Source organism: Chamaea fasciata, unplaced genomic scaffold, assembly GCF_029207755.1.
Source record: "Chamaea fasciata isolate MVZ Bird 193981 ecotype frontalis unplaced genomic scaffold, bChaFas1.0.hap1 SCAF_30, whole genome shotgun sequence".
In the NCBI taxonomy this organism is placed as follows: Eukaryota; Metazoa; Chordata; class Aves; order Passeriformes; family Sylviidae; genus Chamaea; species Chamaea fasciata.
Genome location: NW_027094115.1, coordinates 2,158,768 through 2,179,596, shown reverse-complemented (window position 1 = coordinate 2,179,596; position 20,829 = coordinate 2,158,768). Strand labels below are relative to the sequence as shown.

The following is a 20,829-nucleotide window of genomic DNA, read 5'->3' as shown; positions in this document are numbered from 1 at the left end:
CTGACTTTTTTCTGTGCTAAATGGGCGGTTTTGGTTTAAAATGGCACAGCTGGACTGTGGTGCAGCTGCAGGTTTTGGTTCAGGAAAATTTCCCTTGTTGATGGTAATTTCCCCGAAGTTCCCCTGCTCCAGGGAAGACTGAAATAGCCGTGACAACCTGGGCAGGGTTTGCAGGGACTGAATCCCCGTGTTTGTGCTGGGGCTCGTTCTACTCTGTCCTAACCGAAACGTCAGGTACAAAAGTGGCTGCCTGGTTTTTTGGGGGGTGTCAGATATTGCAGGTAATGCTCCTAAATGCCATTCCCTCCCACCTGTAGGAGAGGTAACACGTGCTGGAGGTGTTAAGTGCTTTTTCTGTGTCCCCGCAGCTTTGGCAGCTTTGCATCGGTATCTGCCGCTTATGCAGATCTGGGGGAGCATCAAAGCACCAGGTGCCTCCGACATCGAGAGTTCAGAGCAAGGAGGAAACCCTGTGAAACACCTGGCCAGGTGTGACCAGGGGTCCTGCTGGGCTCTCAGCGCAGGGCCCTGGGGCCATGGGCACATCAGGACCTTGTGGGGGGCAGAGAGAACCGTGACCACAGCAGTGGACGTGGTGAGGTGACGTGATGCTCATGGACATCTGCTCTGCTGCAATTTGTCCCGAGCCCATTCCTTAAACCTTTTCACCCGTGGTGTGGGACCAAGTGGTGTCAGCACCCCCCTGCTCTGGTCCTTCACTCCCTCCCTCACACCCCCAGCTGCTGCATCCTTCAGCCAGACAGTTTTAGATCCATCTCTTGCACGCATTCGTGTTTGCAGCTCTCCAAGCTTGCTTTGCCTTGCAAGGAGCAGCTCAGCATTCCAGGGCACATCCCTGCTTCCCCGGGGTCTGTTCCTCACCCAACACTTGCACTCCCAGGCCGAGGAGCTGCTTTTTGCACGGGCTGAGCCCAGTTGTGCACGGTGGGAGGGAGGGAGGGAAGGAGGCAATCGTGGGTGGCTGAGGCACAGCTGGGATGCTCCGGGGAGGTCCGGGGACAAGTTGGCTTTGTCGTTGCATTTCCCATCCCAGCCCCTTTTTGTCTCACACCCGGTGTCCCTGTGTCCTGCCCCACACCTCTGTGTCCTACTCCGTGTCCCTGCATCCTGCTCGGTGTCCCGGTCACGGGACAAACACCACCTGCCCGACCCAGCTCGTGCTTCAATGCACCATTTGTACAAATATCACCCTCGGCCTGTGATTAGACCCCTCGGGTCTGTTAGTTCTCGCTTTTCCCTTTTTAGGTGTCCAGAGCAATCTGTGCCTGCAGTCCCCCCGGCCAAGCCAGGCCTTCCCAGAGCAGGAACCTGCCAGCTCCCGCCGCCCTGAGATGCTGAAGGGCCGTGGGCAGGGCTGGGGCTGTCCCCCCCGTTATTGTCCTGCGTGTCTGGGCCCCCTCTGTCCCCCAGCCGACACAGATCGGGGCAGGAGCAGGCCCGGAGCTCTCCCTGCTCAGTTCAGGTCCCCCCTCACAGCCCGAGCCTGGCAGAGCCCAGCTCATCAGCAGATCCTTGCCTAAACCCGACTTTATTGTCATTGTCCACACTTTGATGTTTTCCTTACAGCCCTGGAATCCCAGCCTTTATTTTTCCACCCTGCTCTTCCCAGGGACCGGCTGCTGCCTCCCCCTGCCCCGCCACAACTTTTGAACCCGCTGCTGGATTGCAGGCAGGCGTGACGGAGGGGCGGAGATGGCGGAGATACAGCCCCGGCGGGCCCCGGGGGTCTGGGGGTCCCGGGGTGGGCGCTGCGGGAGCCAGTCCTCCTGCCGTGGAACCCTTTGCCAGCAGGAGTAGCAGAAGCGCGGAGAATGAGGCAAAATAATGTAACTTTACGTCACCCGGAGCGCAGATGTGCAGGCTCCCGCTTTGCCTCCTGCCGGGGGCCAGCCCCGCGCCCCCGGCCCTCCCTTGACAGCTCCTGCAAATGACCCTCTAATGACGGGATGGCCGCAGTGTGAAAGCCGTCGGAATATGTGAGCGGCCCCGGGGAGGGTCTGCTGGGGCGGGGGAGCACCAGACACGCTTTGTTTACCCGCCGGCCGGGATGTGGATTGGGGATAATCAGGCTGCGCTGGGATGTGGAGTCGGGGCCGCTGCTCCCAGGAGGGGCGGCCGGGGGGTGGCCCCTGTCCCGTCCCGCGCAGCCACCAGGGCCACCCGCCGCCGGCCCCGGCGCTTGAGGTCCCGCCCGTCCCCTCTGCTGCGTGGGGGCCACCAGAGGGTCCCCACGCCTGTGTCCTGTCCCGTCCACGGAGGCAGCTGTGACCCCCGGGCTCCCAGCGGGGGCAGCTCGCTCAAAGCCGGGGACGGATCCTCGCTGCCCCCTCCCCGGGGCTGCCATGGGGGGGGACACGGTCACCCCGGGGCGCTCAGCACCCCGGGCATCGCCCCCAGCCCCATCGCTCCTCGGGGTGGGTGACCCAAAGGAGTCACCCATGGGTTAGAATTCACCGCTCTTACAGGGCACGGCCCTTCCCTTATCTCCGAGGGGTAAATAAAGGAGGAAAATCCCTTGAGCCTCCCCTTCCACGCCTGCAGGTGCGTCCCTTGCTCTCGAGCAACTCCTCATCAGGGTGGGAACAGCTTTCGAACATCTTTTGCACTGTTGGAGGGACCCCCTTGCTCTGGTGGTCTGGAGCAGCCAGAGCCCACCTGCTCTTGGCACAGGCTGCAGCCGGAGCAGGGAGACAGCTGGGGACACAGAAAGGGACACTCACACCCTGGCAGACCATCAACAGCAAAAATCAGCAGAATCCAATGAGCATTTGTAATATATATAATTTATTCATGAATTGTGCAGCTGTGACCTTTTCACTACCACCCCATCCAGCGAGGGGGAAAAGGCTTGAGCAGAGCTGTGGTTACTGGTTTGTACCAACCGCCCACCTGGATCTGCCAGCTGGGGCTCTGGACATGGGGTAATACATTCACTTGTCTGAGTTGTAACAGAAATCTGACAGTTTTAATAGAAATATAGTAGAATCCTTAGGAGAAATGCCTAAACCTCAGGGGAGATTGAAAATCCCAGTGGTGTGGATGCTCAGCATGGCCAGACACTGGAGTTGCAGGGTCCTGAGAAGCTGTGGCTCCTGGTGATTCCACTGGCTGGGAAAAGCAGCGTTGCCTGAGCCGTGTCACAGCAAGGAGTGACACTGCTGTGCCCCAGTCCTGCACCTCAGCTCCTGCCTCTGTCCCAGACACAGCTCCTGGGTAAACACAGCACGGGGCACCCAGCACTCCAGAGCTGGCCCTGGTGCCACGGGGGGGTGGCTGGTGGCCTTTTCCCAGTGGAGCCTGGATCCAGCCAGGCCCTGTGGCCGTGCAGTGCTGCAGAACTGCCGAGCTCCTCCCCAGGCCCGGCCGGGGCCGCGCCAACCCACGGGTGTGTGACTCTCAGAGACGCCCTGGGCTGTGCAGGGCTCCTGGGTTGGTGGCTGGGCCTTGGGACACCTCTGGGCAGAGACGTGCACCTTCCTGGCAGGGTCCAGGGTGGCCTCAGTTGCAGCCACACTCCTCGATGATCATGTCCTCGTGGTGGCGGACGACGATCTCGCCGCTCTCGTAGTAGAGCATGGAGAGGGGGCTCATCTTGACTGGGGAGCAGGCGGGACACGGCACCTGGTTGGGCTTGTAGAGCTGCAGCAGACTCTGTGGGAGACACGGGAAGGGCAGAACATCCCCCCGCGGCAGGGAAGGGCAGGGGCTGGGGGTGTGGGGGGCACGGGGGACGCCAGGGCAGCAACCCCTCTTACCTGGATGTAGGCGTGGTTGGTGGGCTTGAAGCTCTCGTCCACGGGCGAGGGGCACAGCCCTTCGCAGCGGTAGGCGTTGTACTTCTTGGGGTAAACGATCCAGCTGCCCCAGCCCGTCTGCTCAAAATCCACCATCATGTCCACCCTCCTGCACAGGGCCCTGCCCTGCTCCCGCGGGGCGGCCGCAGCAGCGTCGCTGGCTTTGATCCTTTGCTTCTCCATCCTGTTCCTGCGGTGCCGGCGCGTCCCCGCCCCCGGCGAGCCGCTCTCACGCATGATGTACTTGGAGGTCTCCGCTGTCCTGATGAGGCTGTGGTCTCCCGGAGACTTGTCCTTGGAGAAGACCAGCAGCAGCACTCTGTCTGCCACGTCTTGGGACAGGGCTGGGTCCCCGTGGCTGGTGTGTCCCAGGGCAGTGGTGGCTGGGGCAGGTGACACACTCACCTCCCACTGCCCCCTTCCCACGGGACCCTGGTGCCCAGCGACCACGGCTTGGTGGAGCCAGGACCGCAGCAGGTTGGTGACCTCAAAGACTTTCCAGGAGGCCTGGGTGGCAGAGGGGCTGCCAGCCACGGTGCCCAGGAAGAGCTGGTGGGAGCAGGTCCCCTCTCCCCGGCACCTGCGCCGCTGACTGTGGTAGATGTCCAGGGAGACGTTGTGGGCACGGGGGAGGCCGGGCAGGTGGACACGGAGCTGAGCCAGATTCACCTCCTGGCTGCTGGAGAGGGAGGACATGTCGAAGGAGAGCGCCCAGCGAGAGCCGTTCTGCAGGGAGCCTGAAAGCCAAGGGCACGGTGAGGGGATGGGGTGCCAGGGGTGCCACAGCTGGGGGGACGGTGCCCCCGCCTGCTGCCGGGGAATCATCCCTGCCGTGGGAGCCTGAGGGTCGGGAGAAAGCAGCTGGATCCACCTGAGAGCCAGCGAGAGCCTCAGGAAGGGCTGGCCCTGGGAACAGGGATGCCCGGGACAGTGGGGATCCCTGCCCAGGGATGCATGGGGACAGTGCAGGTCCCGGGGGTGGTGCTGGTCCCAGGACAGGGAGGCTCGGGGACAGTGACAGTCCCGGGAAGAGGGACGAGGCTGATGCCGGGGACGGGGCTGCCCGGGAACGGTGCCGGTCCTGGGAATAGTCCGGGTCCCGGGATGCTCGGGGACTCTGCGAGCCCCGGGGACGGCGCCGGTCCCAGGACAGGGATGCCCGCGGCCCCACTCACCGTGTGGGGAGAGGCTGAGAGCGGCGGCGGCGGCGGCGCGGAGCGGGGCGGGAGGGGCGCGGAGCAGCTGCAGCATCAGCGGGGGACAGCGCGGCGGGGCGCGGGCCGGGGCGCGGGTCGGTGCCCAGGTGAGCGCCCGGGCGGACGCTGCGGTCGGTGCCCAGGTGAGCGCCCGGGCGGACGCTGCGGTCGGTGCCCAGGTGAGCGCCCGGGCGGACGCTGCGGTCGGTGCCCAGGTGAGCGCCCGGGTCGGAGCGCAGCCCAGGCGGAGCAGGGCCAGGGCGCAGAGCGCCAGCGCGGGCACGGGGCTGAGCGGGACCCGCATGTCTGCCCGGGCCACCCGCAGCCGCCCTATTTGTACAGCGGCCCCGAGCGCCGCCCCGGGCGGCCCCGGCACCCCCCTCCCCGACAGCCCCCTCCCCTCTTCTCCCCGTCCCTCTTCCCATTCCTCCGTCTCTATCTCTATCCTCCCTCCCCTCTAGCCCCATCTACCTCCCGGCCATCCCTCCCCATTTCCATTTCCCTCGTCCCCCGCCCTACTCTTTCTCCCTCTCTCCTTCTCCCCATCCTTCCCCCTCTGCCTCCAGCCTTATCCATCATCCCATCATTCCATCCCTGCCTCATCCCTGCATTCCTCCAGTTCTTCTCTTTCTCCCCGCCCGTCTTTCCCTCCATCCCTGCTGGGCTCGTCCCCACCGCCATCCCTCCCTCTCTGCCCCTCGGTCCCCGTGGCTGGGAGGTGGGGCCGTCCACCCCCGCGCTGTGCGAGGACACTGCTGTGCCCAGATGCCGCACAGCCCGGGACTGCTGGGGACAAGTGACCCAGGCACATCCCCAGCCAGTCAATCCTGCCCTGTTCCTTGGAGAAGGGAGCAGGACCTGGGGCACCCGTGGACCCCAATCTCTCTGGGGTGGGGGTGCCAACGGGGGTCTCCCCCCGCCCGCCCCCCAGAGATGAGACACTCGTCCTTCCCGGGGGGAAACGCGCTCAGTCCTCCCGCGGGGCACCGGGAACCGGGCGCCTGCTCCGAGTTTATTCCCCCGCTGTCAACCCCGCACCCCGCGCCCAGCCGGTGGCGGTGTGACGTCACGGCCGCGCAGGGTGACGTCACGCCCCCCCCGCTCCGCGCTCCCGGCGGCCGCCGGCAGGGGGCGCGCTCTGCCGCGGCGGGGCCCCGCGCCCCCCGCCCCCGCCCGCGCTGAGTCTCGCGAGATCCGCGCGCTTCTCGCGGGAACGCGCGAACATGGCGGCGGCGGCGGCGGCCGAGGGCGCCGAGCCCCCCCCGGAGCCGCCCCCGGCCCCGGAGCCCCCGGCCCCGCCGGAGCCGCCCGCCACCGACGCCGACACCGGGTACGTCCCTCCCTCCCTGCGCGGGCCCGTGGGACCCCCGCGCTCCCCGGAGCCTCGGGGCTCCGCGGGACCTGGCCCCGTTTCCATGGGAACGGGGACGGGGCTCCCGGGGCTTTCCCCGGCCCGAGCGGCGCCCGCGGCGCGGGGTGCCCGGCCCCGGCCCCGGCCCCGCTGTGCCCCCGGGGGCCCCCGCCGTGGGGGCTCCGCGCTGACCTCTGTGCCCCGCAGGGCGGACGGCGCCGCGGGCGATGCCAGCGCGGGCCTGGAGGCCGAGTCGGGCGGCGGGAAGGAGCCGCTGGTACGTGCCGTAGGCGCCGGGGCCACGGAGGGGTCGGTTCGGCCCCCGGGGGAGCCTCGCTCCGCGCCAGCCTTGGTGCCTGAAAGGACTCGTCTGGAAGTTAAATCTCCAGCCGCGTGGCTCATCCTCACGAGCTGTGCACAGAGCAGCTCCGGCCTGCTCGCTGCGCGGCCGTGGTTTAGGGGAAAGCATTTATTCCCTCTAAAATCCCCTCGTGGCGGACGCCTGCCCGAAGGTGCCCCGGGCACGGTTTGATTGCTGGCTCTGCTGCGGTTGCAGGATGCTGCCGGGGACGGCGCCGAGGCCATGGACGTGCAGGGGGGCTCGGGGGACGAGGAGAACGCGCGGCAGCTCGGCGAGATCGAGCTGCAGTGTGGCATCTGCACCAAGTGGTTCACGGCTGACACCTTCGGCATCGACACCACGTACGTCAGCGCCGGCACGGGGCTCGGGGGAAAGGGGAGTGTTTGCAGTCTGAGCTCCCAAGGACCTGTCCATGTCCTTGGACACTTGGCAACTGCTGTGTTGTGTAAATAAGCTGTGACCCTGATAAAGGCACCCCCGTGGGATACCGCTGGGCCTATAAGATATTTGTGGTTTTAGGGAGGGAAGGAATTATTGGGTTTTAACCTGGAATGATTGGTTTCTTAACCCAGTGTAGTAAAGAATAATTCATTTTCTTTCACTCCCAGAAGTACATTGAGGGGCTGGAGCGTGTCCAGGGCAGGGAACAGGGCTGGGGAAGGGGCTGGAGCCCCAGGAGGGGCTGAGGGAGCTGGGAAAGGGGCTCAGCCCAGAGAAAAGGAGGCTCAGGGGGGACCTTGTGGCTCTGCACAACTCCTGACAGGAGGGGACAGCCGGGGTGGGGTCAGGCTCTGCTCCCAGGGGACAGGGACAGGGACAGGACAAGGGGAGGTGTCCCAGGAGCCGCTGGAGGTGGCACTCAGCGCTCTGGGCTGGGGGCAAGGTGGGGATCAGGCACAACTTGGATTCAAGGTCCTTTCCAACCCCAAAGATTCTGGGATTCTTTAGCCTGGTACAATAATTACACTGTACCCAGCCCTAACAAAGCTGCTTTATCCCAGGTCGTGTCTGCCCTTCATGACCAACTACAGCTTCCACTGCAACGTGTGCCACCACAGTGGGAACACCTACTTCCTGAGGAAACAAGCGAGTGAGTCTGGGAGAATACCCTGGGAGATGTTTTGTGTGAGATCATCCTGGAGGGTTGGTTTTGTCTGAGGTCAGTGAGTGGGCTCTGCTGAGACTTACGGAAAATAACCCAAATCCCATATTTACAACCACGTGTGGCTGCTAAAAATCTTTAGCTACTGATTTCTGAAGGTGGTGTAACTGGTTCAGCGAGGGCTGAGTCAGGCCAGAATTTGGGAGGTTTTGCAGTTTCTCGGGGTGATCGCTGTGCGCATGGGTGTCTGATCCTCCCACCAAGTGTGACTGTAGCCCTGGGGTGTTTTATTTCTCAGATCTCAAGGAAATGTGCCTTAGTGCTCTGGCCAACCTCACGTGGCAGTCGAGGACACAAGATGAGCACCCCAAAACCATGTTCTCCAAGGATAAGGTTTGGCTGCTCGGGGCTGGGCTCACCTCAGTGATGGTGTCAGCCAGGAGGAGCTCACACGAATGTCTTCTGTTCCTGCAGGATATTATCCCATTTATTGATAAATACTGGGAGTGTATGACCACACGGCAGAGGCCTGGGAAAATGACTTGGCCCAATAATATTGTCAAAACCATGGTAAGAATTGAGGGTGAATCTGTGGAAGAATTCCCAGAAATTTTGGGTTCCTGGCACCTCTGTGTGCTGAGGGCTGGGCTTGGAGCTACAGGGTGAAGATGCTGATTCTTCTTAGGCAGCTGATGTACCTAACATTAGTAGGAGCTACTGGGATTTAAACACTTGTTAATGAATTTGTTATGATCTTATCCTGTGTAACTAAAAGTCCTCTGTTGTAGTGTAAAGAAAGAGACGTGTTCTTGGTGAAGGAGCATCCAGACCCAGGCAGTAAAGACCCAGAGGAGGATTACCCCAAATTTGGGCTTCTAGACCAGGTGTGTGGTGGGAGACAGGGGAGGGTGTGGGGAGCTGAGGGGGGAGTGGGGGTCCCTCTGGTCCCTTCCTGCTCAGTCCAGGGGCAGATCTGTGCTGTGAGCTGTGCTGTGGCAGCAGTGGGTGGGAGCCCCAGCTCCTGCAGTGCTCAGGCTCAGAGTTCCCTTTCACTCAGTCTGCACAGCACATTATTTCATCTCTTGCAGGATCTTGCCAATATTGGTCCAGCCTACGACAACCAGAAGCAGAACAATGCTGTGTCCACGAGCGGGAGCCTAAACGGCAAGTTCTTTACTCAGGAGGGGTTTGGGTATTTGGGACTAAGCTGCATTCCCCACTCTGGGCGTCTGTGCAGTTAAACTGTCTGTGAACTGGGCTTATGCCTATGCCCAGAACAGTTTCACTGTGCCTTTTTATAGAAAGATTAACTTTGTATTTTGGGAAGGTTCAGCCCTTTCTTTACTGTGACCAGATAAATCAAGGTGCTTGCTGAAAGCTGAGCTTGTCACTTTGCTCCTAGAATGGTTTTAAATTATCCCCTGGAGTTGTTCAGATTTCCTGTTTCCCATCTTGCTGAGGATACTCAGGGCAGCTTTGCTGCAGTAAATGAAATGCTAATGAGTTTATGTATTAATAATCTTTATTAAACACATCCCAGGAGTACAGGCAGGAGGTATTTGGGTCTTTTAAGAGCAGGATGTAGATAATCTCAGGTGTGTTGTTTCTTCCATGTCATGCACTGGTTGTTTTTTATTTCATTTCTGGGAGACTGACGAACATGTGGTGCCACTTCTGTTCTTGCAGGTGGAGCCTCTCTGGGAGGTGAATATTTACCTTTCAGCTTCTAAAACTTAAGTATTGCTGTTTGCAAAGCTTTTCTTGCTCGATTCTCTTAGAAGCTAAAGTCAATCAAAAATGAAAGCGTGCCCTGATGTGATTGCAGTTGGACTTCAATACAAACCAGCAATTCCATTCTTTAATCTTAGTAGTTAGAAGCTTTTAATTGCCATATTCTGCCCTGCTTGACTGGTTTTAAGTTTTTGTTTATTTATTTGATGTTTATCTTTATTTTTATTCTGTATCAATTGGTTTGGGCAAGTAATGGTTGACAAACTGGAGAGCCTGAATGTCTGCCCTGAAATCAGTGAGTGCAGCTGGATCAGGTCATGTTTGTGCAGAATATGGCATTCCCTGGATGGTTTGGATCCCTTACACTGTAAGGGAGTGCTGGTAATGGAAGAGCTGACTGGATTTTTAGTTACCACACGAATGTGGTTCGTGAAGGTGTTTTTCTACAGTACACGAAAAATCCATAGTTCTCCTTACGAATCAGCAGTGATATTTTTGGAAATAGCAGGATGATAAAATGCATGTGTGATTTAATTTATTGAAACCTGCTGATAATAGTTTGATTAAATTTGACATACAGCTTTTCCTAACCTACAGTTTTATAACTGAGTGCTGAGTTCAAACTGATTTGCTGCTCAATCACAGAACTGATTTCAGTAGTACTGAAGACAAACACCTCTTGCTTTTCATTTTTCCTCAACATAGGTGTATTTTATTTTGTAGATGGAAATTGAACATTGAATGCTTCTTGCTGGTTGGTGTCAGTGTTCCTCCAGCACAGGGTCACTGGGTTGGTGGCTGTGCTGTAGGGTGGGTTTCTGCTGCTTCTGCAGAAATACATTTGGGCTGTGACTGGAATCTCTGTGAATAATAATAATGTCCTCAAAGTGGATCCCAGTGCTGCTGCCTGTAAATCTTCTGATGGCAGAAAAGCTTCTCAATTCTCACCTGAAAAGCTCAGACTGAGCTTGTTCTGCTGCTCAATCTCCTTTAGCTTCTGTTCCAAATTCAGACACCTCCAAAGCTGGTGCCCAGAAGCCACACGAAAGTTGTGGATTTCACTGTGCTCGTTGGCAGTGAGGTCTGGTTCACATTAACTGTGGGCAGAGGCACCCGAGCCCTCGGTTTTGGTGTGGCTGCTGTGCCCCCCGTCGCCGGGGATTCGCGACGCTGACGGTGCCGCTCTGTGCGCAGGGGGAATGGCGGCCGGCGGCAGCGGCAAGGGCCGCGGGGCCAAGCGCAAACAGCAGGACGGGGGGACCACGGGCACGGCCAAGAAAACACGGAGGTGAGAGCACGGCTGCCCTGAGGATGGGCACGGGAGTGGATATGAGTGGGCATGGGAATGGGCACAGGGATGGGTGCAGGGATGGGTGCAGGGATGGGTACCAGTCAGGGACTGGCACTTGTGGTGCCCTGAGCTGCCTCCCAGCTGTCCCTGCCCTGGGTGGGTGTCTGGGGGTCACTCCAGAGCCCTGTGATGTCACTGCTGATGTCACTGCTGATGTCATGGATGCCTAATGAGGCACAGGCTATAAATGATTTGCAGGGGATGACTGCACTCGTTTCACACAGACGCGAGCGTGCAGCCCCTGAGCACAGGGAGGGCTCTGCAGGGGGTGTCCTGGGGTGACATGTGGCAGCACCTGGGGATGCCAGCGTGGGGTTTCTGTGTTTCAGTGACCCGTTGTTCTCGGCCCAGCGCCTGCCCCCCCACGGGTACCCCCTGGAGCACCCCTTCAACAAGGACGGGTATCGCTACATCCTGGCCGAGCCCGACCCCCACGCACCCGACCCAGAGAAGCTGGAGCTGGACTGTTGGGCAGGAAAACCAATTCCTGGGGATCTCTACAGAGCCTGCCTGTATGAACGAGTCCTCCTGGCGCTGCATGACCGAGGTACAGAGCTGGTAAATCTGTGCAGGTCGTGTTTCCTTACAGGCAACTCAGTAACCTCTCGTTAGCAGTCAGGTGTTTCAGGTGCCACTGCTCTCAGAGGTGCACAGTTAAACCCGCCTCTGCGTGTTTACCTGCCTATAGACATCACCACGTTAAAAATGACAAGTGAGTGCTCGTGTGCTCCCCTGCAGCTCCCCAGCTGAAGATCTCTGACGACAGGCTGACAGTCATTGGGGAGAAGGGCTATTCCATGGTGCGAGCCTCGCACGGCGTGCGCAAGGGCGCCTGGTACTTCGAGATCTCCATGGACGAGATGCCTCCAGACACTGCTGCCAGGCTAGGCTGGTCACAGCCCTTGGGTAAATCATTTTACTAAACATTTCTTACTTAGCGGGTGCTCCTGCTACCCTCCCTGTGTTCACCATGAGGCGTTTATTTCCGCAGGGAACCTCCAGGCCCCTCTGGGATATGACAAGTTCAGCTACTCCTGGCGCAGCAAAAAGGGAACCAAGTTTCACCAGTCCATAGGAAAGCACTATTCCTCTGGCTACGGACAGGGCGATGTCCTGGGATTTTACATCAGCCTTCCAGAGGATACTGAGACGGCCAAATCCCTGCCTGACACCTACAAAGACAAGGTGAGGTGCACAAGTTCACTGTTGGATTAAGCATTGGCAGGTGGAAAACTGGAAAACAAGTTGCTGTGGCCTCGCTCGTGCCCCTTTCCGTGCATCCTTCCCATCCTGCCTCTCAGTACCTCCGTGGTTCTCCGTGGGGGAGAGGCCCAAAGTGTTGATCTCAAGAAAGCAAAATACTCCTGGATGGGATTGCCCACATCTCCTTTCACCTTCCCCTCCTGGCTCTCAAATCTCTGAGCTGTGGGAGTCACTCCTCACAGGTACTCTGACACCAGGCACTCCTGGCCCTGAGCAGGGCAGGTGACAGGTAACAGTTCCTCGAGCTTGTTCCTGACGTCGTTTGCTGCTGTTTCAGGCTTTGATCAAATTCAAAAGCTACTTGTACTTCGAAGAGAAGGATTTTGTGGACAAAGCCGAGAAGAGCCTGAAGCAAGCCCCTGGAAGCCAGGTGAGTTGTTGCTGTCACTTCAGCACGTGCCTGGCCTGATGGAAAGGGAGCAGGGATTAATCTTGTCAGGGTTGCTGTGTCCTGACAGCCACCGTCAGTGGGAAAACCCTTCATTTTTCAGATCATATTCTTCAAGAATGGTGTCAGCCAAGGAGTTGCCTTTAAGGACATCTTTGAGGGGGTTTATTTTCCTGCTATTTCTCTGTACAAAGGCTGCACAGTAAGTGAGGGGTGTTTGAAAGGGAATTCCTAAATCCATCAGTTTCAGTAATGCAGGAAGCGCGGGCAGTCTGGGAGTGTACCAAGTGAAAAAGGAAGGATGGGAATCATTTTAGTGACTCTGAACAGTCTTGCTGTTCACATGTGTAATAAGATCATCAAATTGCTGAAGCAGCATCAGCAATGTTTTTTCCTGTGGGCTCGACAGGGTGTGGGGAGGCTCGGGAGTAGGAAGGGACGAGGATGGAGGACTAAAGAAATTTTCCTGGATTTCTAGATTTAATGAAAATGTGTGTTCCACAGGTTTCTATAAACTTTGGGCCATATTTCAAGTATCCACCGAGAGACATCACTTACCATCCTGTAAGTAAAACTGAAGCTTCTCTCCCCCCATTTGAGAGCCTCGCTTTTTGAATCAAAGATGTTTTGGTGTCATTCATACCCCACCTGTACCTGGACAGCGTAGCCAAAAGGATTGTGTTTAAAAATATGTAAGAACAGATATCCAAATAAATCATTAACTTTTAATTAAATAATAGATGCTGTTAGCTTGTTCCTCTTGACAAATTGTTGCCTGTGTTGGCCTCGTTTCTCAGTAAGGGGGCTGAATTGTTGTTCAAGGAAACCCTTGGAATTTCCCCCCTGGCAGTACTGTTTTGAGGAGGAAAACAGCCCTGGAATGTGTGGTCACTCCCTGTCCAGGAGTGGAGCTAACTGTGCCTCCCTCTGCAGATGAGTGACATGGGCTGGGGCGCCGTGGTGGAGCACACGCTGGCAGACGTCCTGTACCACGTGGAGACAGAGGTGGATGGCAGGAGGAGCCCACCCTGGGAGCCATAACCCCCAACGCCGTGGATCGATTGCAGAGGAACACCCATCCCTCTCTCAGTGATCAGCCAAGGACCCAACAGGCCGAGGCAGATGCAGCCCTGGCTGGCAGGTGTTGTGTGTGTGTCCACGCCTCCCTACTGCCCCTGTGAGGCAATTTTGGGGGGGTTTGTGCTAGTTTGGGGCCTCTCTGGGAGCCCCCAGTACCATTAGAGTGTCACTGGCTGGAGAAGGGGGTGTTGAAGAACCTTCTCCTGGGCTGTGACAGCTCAGGGTGTAGCTGGAGCTGCCAGGTGTGGGTACACCTGTGCCCAGGTGTGTTTGGCTGATGGTGACCAACAGCTCCCAGCCAGGACGGCTCTGTTGGAACGACACGGCTGCATGTAAGACTGAAATTTGGGCTTCTGTCCAAACTGTATTTTTTTTCCCCACAGACTGGAAACCAGTTTAAAAATAAAGGCTTTAACTCTTCTTTTTATTCTTGTCTTGTAAATTGTTGCAAGTGACATTTAAACTCAAAGTAGCTACGCTTGGAGATCTTTTGAGCTGAAGGTCTCCAGTGCCTCCTGCTAATGATCATCATTGCAGAGCTTTGGGTGAATAAATAATTTGACACTTCTTATGTGTTGGTACAGGAAAAAAATAAATTAGGGCTGCTTTGAGGGGGAGAGGAAACAAAATTGTTAAGTAAGTGCTGTGTTTGAGTTTTGGGAGAGTAAAATTTAAGGTTCAGTCAGGCCTGTGTTTGCCTCACTGAGGATGTACCTTCCCAGTCAGCTGTCTCCCTAATAACTAATTAGCCCAGACCTTTAATTGTAGACAGCACTAATTAAAGCTTTATTTATTCGCTGAAAGTAATTAGGGAGGGTGGAGTTGGCTGACTGGGCCCGCACGTGCTCAGTTAGGCAACTGCAGGAATTAAATTTTTGGTCCTGCACTTACACAACAGGCTTCAATAAATAAACCTTTACATTTATTGATTGTAACTACGTATTAATTAGCGGAGTCTGCTGTTAAGGGCCTTGGCTAACTGAAGTGACAGGATGCCATGGTTTGCCCTGAAGGAAGCCCTGCAGGGGTGGTCAGCAGGTCACAGCCCCGGCCGGGCCAGGCGCTGCCGGAGGTGTTTGGCGAAGTCCACCTGTGTCTGGGACAGGACCTGGTTGATGATGGTCTTGGGCAGCCAGCCCTGGGGAGGAGCAGACACGGCCTGTGAGCAGAAGCTGCCTCCCCCACGGCCCCCCCGGCCGCCCCCGGCCCCAGGTACCTTGAGGTCGATGCTGAGCAGCCAGGTGAGCCGGGTCTGGGAGGGGCTGCCGGGCAGCGGGCGCAGGACCATGCAGGTGGGACCGTTCTCAGCCCTGGTGGGGGGAGAGGCCCAGCTCAGACCCAAATTTGGACTTCTCAGCCTCAAAAATGCACTTTGAGGTTTGGGGTTCCTGCGGCAGCTCCTGCTGCCTGCAGAAACCCAGCGACTGAGCCCACAGGAAAACCCTCCTGCCCTGGGGAATCTCCCTCCCTGCACACACCACTGGACTGGGCAGCGGGTACCTGATGAACCCCTCCTGCTCAGGCATGGCCCCGTAGGTGGTGGACATCCCGGCCAGGACGCAGGTGGAGCCGCGTCTCCTGGAGCACCGGACGCTCACAAAGTCCCGGGGCCCCACGATGTTCCCGGGGGTCGCCGCCGCCTTCTCATGGGTGATCACCGTGTCCTTCCCAATCCTCTCCAGGATCTGCAGTTTGGAATTAAAACTTCCATTTGAAGTGTTCAGTGCTAGCACAGCTAAAAGCTGCGTTTGGTTACCAGGTGTCCAGACACAGGGTCTGACAAAGACTTGGTGTTTACAGTGACAATAATTCCAAACGCTGGCCCCCAGGTGCAGAACTGTTTTCAATTCCTGAGTGAAAAGCTATTCCCTTACTGCTTCTCTCATTCCTTGTGCCTCGGGGCTATTTCTTCCCCACATCAGCCCCGATTTCCAGCAGAACTGGCTGCTCCCTGCAGGAAAGCGCCTTTCCTGCAGAATGAGTCACACAGAAGCTGCTCCAGACTTGCCTCTGCTGCAGCAGCAACACAGATACTGCAAAACCTCCTCTGCATCCGCAGCAGGAATTGGACAGAACACGGGCTGTGACAGGTCTGACACACATTCCCTACCCTGACTTCTTTGACGTTGGGGTTCCAGTCTCCCATCTGCTCCATGTTGTCCACCAGCTCCCCGTACACCGTGTCCAGGGGCTGGTCCACCACCACCTCCAGCCTGAACACCTTCCCCACGTCCGGCAGCACCTTGCTCAGCACTTTATCTCCGTTACCCTGGGGAGGGGATGGCAGAATTACCACCAGAGCTGCCCACAGGAGAAGGGCTGCAAGGCAGCGCCACGGGGCAGAGCACCCACCGCCACCGTCTCCGTCTTCCAGTCGTTCTGGTCCTCGAGGATTCTGAGGGATTTCTGCAGGGCTTCCTCTCCTTGCTTGATGTAAGACATTTCCATCTCGCTGAAGGGTTTCTCCTCCAGCCTTGAGCCTGCCAGGACCAGACAAAGGCAGGGCTGAGTGCAAGAACAGCCATGTAATGTGCCAGATGAGCTTTATCTACACCCTTCTCTGTGCCCAGGGGATGCGGATTAAACCCACCTCCCACCCAGCCTTTGGTTCAGCAGCAGCACAGCCCACCCTCAAGCAGGTTTTTCCCCAGCCTGTGAAGGGACAGACCCCTCGGGTGTCACTTACTGAGCAAGGAGCTTCTCCTGCGCACCTGGTGGATCCAGGTGCTGGGTCCTGGGCTGTGACTGGCCAGCCTGCTCAGCTCCTGGCTGATGGCCACGGCAGCTTGTCTCCTCAGACCTGGGGGAGAGAGTGTCACCCACTGGCACCCACTGTCTGGGCCTTGCCGTGGGCTTTTCCCCAATTTAAACACACAACATGGAAAAGTCCCTGCTTGTCACCATCCCTGCAGGCACAGGGAGCAGCTGGTTGCCACCACACTGCCCTGGCACAGGTTTCCCTAAGCAATCCTGAGTTTGGCTCCAGCACCGAGCCACGCAGCAGTAAAAATACTGAGGAGCATCGTGCAGTGCCCAGGGAAGAGCACGGAAATGGAGCAGAGGTACAAAACCCTCACGGCCAGAGGGAGTGCGACCCAGAGCTGGCCACAGGGACGTGAGCCGGTCCCTCAGGCCCCAGTGACGGGTCTGGCAGCAGAAAGGTTTCAGGGACAGCAAATCACAGAGCCCAACATGCTACAGAGTGAGGAGAACATCCCCGAGGCCCTGGGCACTGCTCTGAGGAGTTCAGAAAGAAAGAGCCTCCTCTCTGGAGCCTGTGACAGCGGGGAGAGAATCCCCGAGCCCCGGGTTAATCCTGCCCCAGGTACCCGGGCAGGGGCTGCCCTGGGCTAATCCTGCCCCAGGCACCCGGACAGGGGCCGGACTCACCGGTCATGTTGCGCAGGTGGCGGTAGGAGATTGCGGCGCAGAGCTTGGACGTGGCTGGAAGCATCTCCCCGCGCGGTCGGAGCCGTGGGCTGGGCAGTGGCTGTGGTGGTGGCTGCGGTGGTGGCCGCGGTGGTGGCTTCGGTGTCCGTCCGTCTGCACCGAGCGCTGCTCTGCCCCGGCCCCGCCGTGCACGGCCTTAAGTACGCGGGGCTGAAGGATTCTGCCCCGTCAGCGGGGAGATAAGAGCGTCACTCCGGGCCGGGCCCCGCGGGCCAAGGCCAGCCCCGGCTCCCCGCGCATCTGCCGGGGCCGCGGGGCAGCGCCGCGCACGGGGCCGGGAGCGTGCGGGACACGGCAGCGTGCGGGACGCGGCAGCGTGCGGGACACGGCAGAGTGCGGGACACGGCAGCGTGCGGGACACGGCAGCGTGCGGGACGCGGCACAGTGCGGGACACGGCACAGTGCGGGACACGGCACAGTGCGGGACGCGGCACCGTGCGGGACGCGGCAGAGTGCGGGACGCGGCACAGTGCGGGACGCGGCACAGTGCGGGACGCGGCACAGTGCGGGACGCGGCAGAGTGCGGGACGCGGCAGCGTGCGGGACGCGGCACAGTGCGGGACGCGGCACCGTGCGGGACGCGGCAGAGTGCGGGACGCGGCAGAGTGCGGGACGCGGCACAGTGCGGGACGCGGCACAGTGCGGGACGCGGCAGAGTGCGGGACGCGGCAGCGTGCGGGACGCGGCACAGTGCGGGACGCGGCACCGTGCGGGACGCGGCAGAGTGCGGGACGCGGCACAGTGCGGGACGCGGCACAGTGCGGGACGCGGCACCGTGCGGGACGCGGCAGAGTGCGGGACGCGGCAGCGTGCGGGACGCGGCAGCGTGCGGGACGCGGCACCGTGCGGGACGCGGCAGAGTGCGGGACGCGGCACAGTGCGGGACGCGGCACAGTGCGGGACGCGGCACAGTGCGGGACGCGGCACAGTGCGGGACGCGGCAGAGTGCGGGACGCGGCACCGTGCGGGACGCGGCACCGTGCGGGACGCGGCAGAGTGCGGGACGCGGCAGAGTGCGGGACGCGGCACAGTGCGGGACGCGGCACCGTGCGGGACGCGGCACCGTGCGGGACGCGGCACCGTGCGGGACGCGGCACAGTGCGGGACGCGGCACCGTGCGGGACGCGGCACCGTGCGGGACGCGGCACCGTGCGGGACGCGGCCACCGGCAGCTCCCGGGGCATGGGGAGGCAGCAGAGCCCCTGCCCGGCTCCTGCCGCGCCTTGCGGGCCATCCCTTGCCAGGGACACTCAGCACACGGACCTGGGCCCACGGCACGGATCATCAGCTGGGACAGGTCATCACGGAGCCACATAAGCATCAAGGCTGGAAAAGTCCTCCGAGGTCATCGAGTCCAACCTTTGATGGGTAACAACGGATAATGAGGGATAACGATGGACCACACCAGCTCACAGCATAACCAGCGTGGAATAACGAGCCAGGCTGAGCGTCTGCAAACGCTGTGCACAAGACCCAGGACGGCCCATAGAATGCTGAGTGTAAAATACATCGAGCTGCTGAGCCTGGGGCTGGAGTGAGGGGCAGCCCCAGGCAGCCCCCCTGTTCCCCAGGCCCTGTTATCTGCCCCGGCAGTGGGACACGGCGGAGCAGCGATAACACTCAAGGCTGAAATGACATTTCTGGGATGAATTACGGCCTGGAGACCAGCACTCCCAGCAACCTGTGAATTACAGCTGCTTCCTTTGACGTCAGCCCCTGCACCCTCCTGCAGGGAGCCTGACCTTCCTCCTCCATTTCAACAGCTTGGCCCAGGGGGAGGTCACCCCTCACTGCGCCAGCAGCCCGGCCCCGGGGAGCCCTTTGTGACCCCCCGCCTGTCCCCGGCTTTCCCGAGAGGATTTGAGTCCCACCTGCCATCCAGAGTGGTCCTGCTGCTCCCCGGGGTGTTCCTCTCCATTGCCAGGGCTGCCATCCTCCCTTGTGTGCCAGGAAACACCTCGTGCTCAGGTCGGCAGTGTGGGCTTAGAGGGACGTGCTGGAGGGACCAGGAGGGAGCCAGAAGCCGCACTGTCCCTGTCAAAACATTTACTGGGAACTCCTCTTTGCAGCCACGTTCACAAGTGTGATTTCCCCATAGCTCTCCCCATCTCTGGGCTGCTCCCACCTCCCTGCACACAGTGGGGAGGGAAACCCAGGAGGGTTTGGAATCCCTGAGTCACAGCCAGGAGCGTCCAGCCCAGAGCTCTGGCCGAGCACACGTGGAGCACGGACAGGTCTGGGCGCTCGGGGACACCAGAGACACCCCAGAACCGTGCACTGCCCCCAGCCCTCACAGCCCCCCTGCCCTGAGAGTGATGCTGGGCTGTTATCCCAGCACAAGGCCTCGGCACAAGGACACGCAGTTGTTTGTGACAAGAACCAAAACAACCCATGCAGAGCCGCCCCTCTGGCTCGGGGCTGGAGGGGCACGACCCCATCTGTGCCCTCGGGAGGGGACACGGGCACAGCCACACTGTGCCACTGCACACGAGGAATTGCTGCAGGGGACCAGTCCCCAGAGCAGGGCACAGACCCCAGAAATGCCCCCAGAACCCTCGGGGATGTGGTTGACGGGGACACCCCAGCCCCCACAGCCCCCAGGCTCCTGCACAGTCCCCACAGCTCCCTTTGCACTCACTTAGCAGGGCTTAAAGTACGAACATCCACAAAGGTACAAGACCAAAACGATGCCAACCAAAGGCACTGGAGACTCACCAGGGCCTGAGGGACCCAAGAATGCTGAGGCTGCCCCAAGCCCCCCACCCTGCCCAGCCAAGCCCCCTCCAGAACATTCCCCCCTTCCGGCCCGTTTCCCACGGCAGTGGCTGGAGCGGGGGCGGCTCTGTCGGGGTGACCCTGCCCCTCCTCCTGCAGCACGGCCGGGGGTCCCCCCATTCCAAGGCTGCCCCTGGTGCTATTTGGAGAGCACAAACCGCAGCCCCGGTGCCCACGGAGGTCACACCCGACGCCCTGATAAGATAATGGGCTCAAGAGCAGCAAGAACAGGTCCACGGCTTGATCCCACCAGCTCCTTACACTCCCCCAAAGCCCCGGGGCTGGAGGGCTGGGACCCCACCACCAGGGCTGGGCAGCCCTTGCCTCCCCCCAGCCACCACGGGCATCGCTGCCCTGATCCCCCCTCACCCCAAAACACCCCCCAGACAAACAGGGGCACCAAAATACCCCCAAGGAGCCATCCCCTCCTGCCAGAGATTTTCCAGCCACAGGAGCCAGCTCCATAAATGCTTTTTATTAAATTTTGTTAGAACAAGAAATAGCATTTCCTCGTTTAAACCTTTGCTATCCCCAAACCCACAGCACCCACTCGAGCCCAGTGGGGCAGAAATGTTTCCCCCCAAAGGGAGTGGTCCCTGGGCCAGCGAGAGGGGGCCAGTGCTGGCCACAACAGCTGCCACCTCTGCAGGGCAGCAGCTGAGCTGGGCTTGTCCTCTCAGCATAGACTCTTCATCCAAAGAACTCCCAGTGCCCAGGGAGCAGCCTGAGGCTCCACAGGGATTGTCCCTGCCCAGGTTTGCCCTTCCCTGCCCACACCCAGGAGGCTCCTGGAGCCTGGCAGCTGCCCAAAGCCAGCCCCGAGGCCAAGGGAGGGCCGGGACACGCCGGGGCCAAAGGACTCTCCAGCCCAACACAGCTGCACCGGCTCCCCCTGAGCACTGAGGTGAGGAGGGGCTGGACCTCCAGGCTCTGCCTGCCCCAGGTGCAGCAGCTCTTCATCAGCAG

At 59.7% G+C, this 20,829-nt stretch overlaps 3 protein-coding genes across 4 annotated transcripts; 1 reads left to right on the top strand and 2 right to left on the bottom strand.

Annotated features, from left to right (window-relative positions):
- Positions 1–2,817: 2,817 nt before the first annotated feature.
- On the bottom strand, positions 2,818–5,330 carry NODAL (nodal growth differentiation factor). Its single transcript, XM_066206289.1, has 3 exons — positions 4,991–5,330; positions 3,777–4,552; positions 2,818–3,672 (listed from the first exon to the last, which is right to left on the bottom strand). The coding sequence occupies exons 1-3, from the start codon at positions 5,313–5,315 to the stop codon at positions 3,520–3,522; spliced, it is 1,254 nt and encodes a 417-aa protein (XP_066062386.1). The 5' UTR covers positions 5,316–5,330; the 3' UTR covers positions 2,818–3,519.
- A 906-nt stretch (positions 5,331–6,236) lies between these two features.
- Positions 6,237–14,065, top strand: ASH2L (ASH2 like, histone lysine methyltransferase complex subunit). 2 transcript variants are annotated; one of them, XM_066206444.1, is made up of 17 exons: positions 6,237–6,341; positions 6,570–6,639; positions 6,919–7,064; positions 7,725–7,813; positions 8,124–8,218; positions 8,300–8,395; positions 8,614–8,709; positions 8,914–8,989; positions 9,512–9,529; positions 10,751–10,844; positions 11,237–11,454; positions 11,646–11,813; positions 11,899–12,092; positions 12,448–12,540; positions 12,662–12,760; positions 13,063–13,122; positions 13,492–14,065. In XM_066206444.1, exons 3-17 carry the CDS (start codon positions 6,946–6,948, stop codon positions 13,597–13,599), a joined length of 1,623 nt encoding a protein of 540 aa, XP_066062541.1. In that variant the 5' UTR covers positions 6,237–6,341; positions 6,570–6,639; positions 6,919–6,945; the 3' UTR covers positions 13,600–14,065. The 2 variants fall into 2 exon arrangements, with proteins under 2 accessions (XP_066062541.1, XP_066062542.1); XM_066206445.1 differs by lacking the exon at positions 9,512–9,529 and having other exon boundaries at positions 6,238–6,341.
- On the bottom strand, positions 14,034–19,172 carry STAR (steroidogenic acute regulatory protein). Its single transcript, XM_066206448.1, has 9 exons — positions 18,960–19,172; positions 18,352–18,447; positions 17,029–17,248; positions 16,325–16,438; positions 15,991–16,118; positions 15,749–15,907; positions 15,139–15,323; positions 14,855–14,948; positions 14,034–14,776 (listed from the first exon to the last, which is right to left on the bottom strand). The coding sequence occupies exons 3-9, from the start codon at positions 17,090–17,092 to the stop codon at positions 14,678–14,680; spliced, it is 843 nt and encodes a 280-aa protein (XP_066062545.1). The 5' UTR covers positions 17,093–17,248; positions 18,352–18,447; positions 18,960–19,172; the 3' UTR covers positions 14,034–14,677.
- Positions 19,173–20,829: the final 1,657 nt, after the last annotated feature.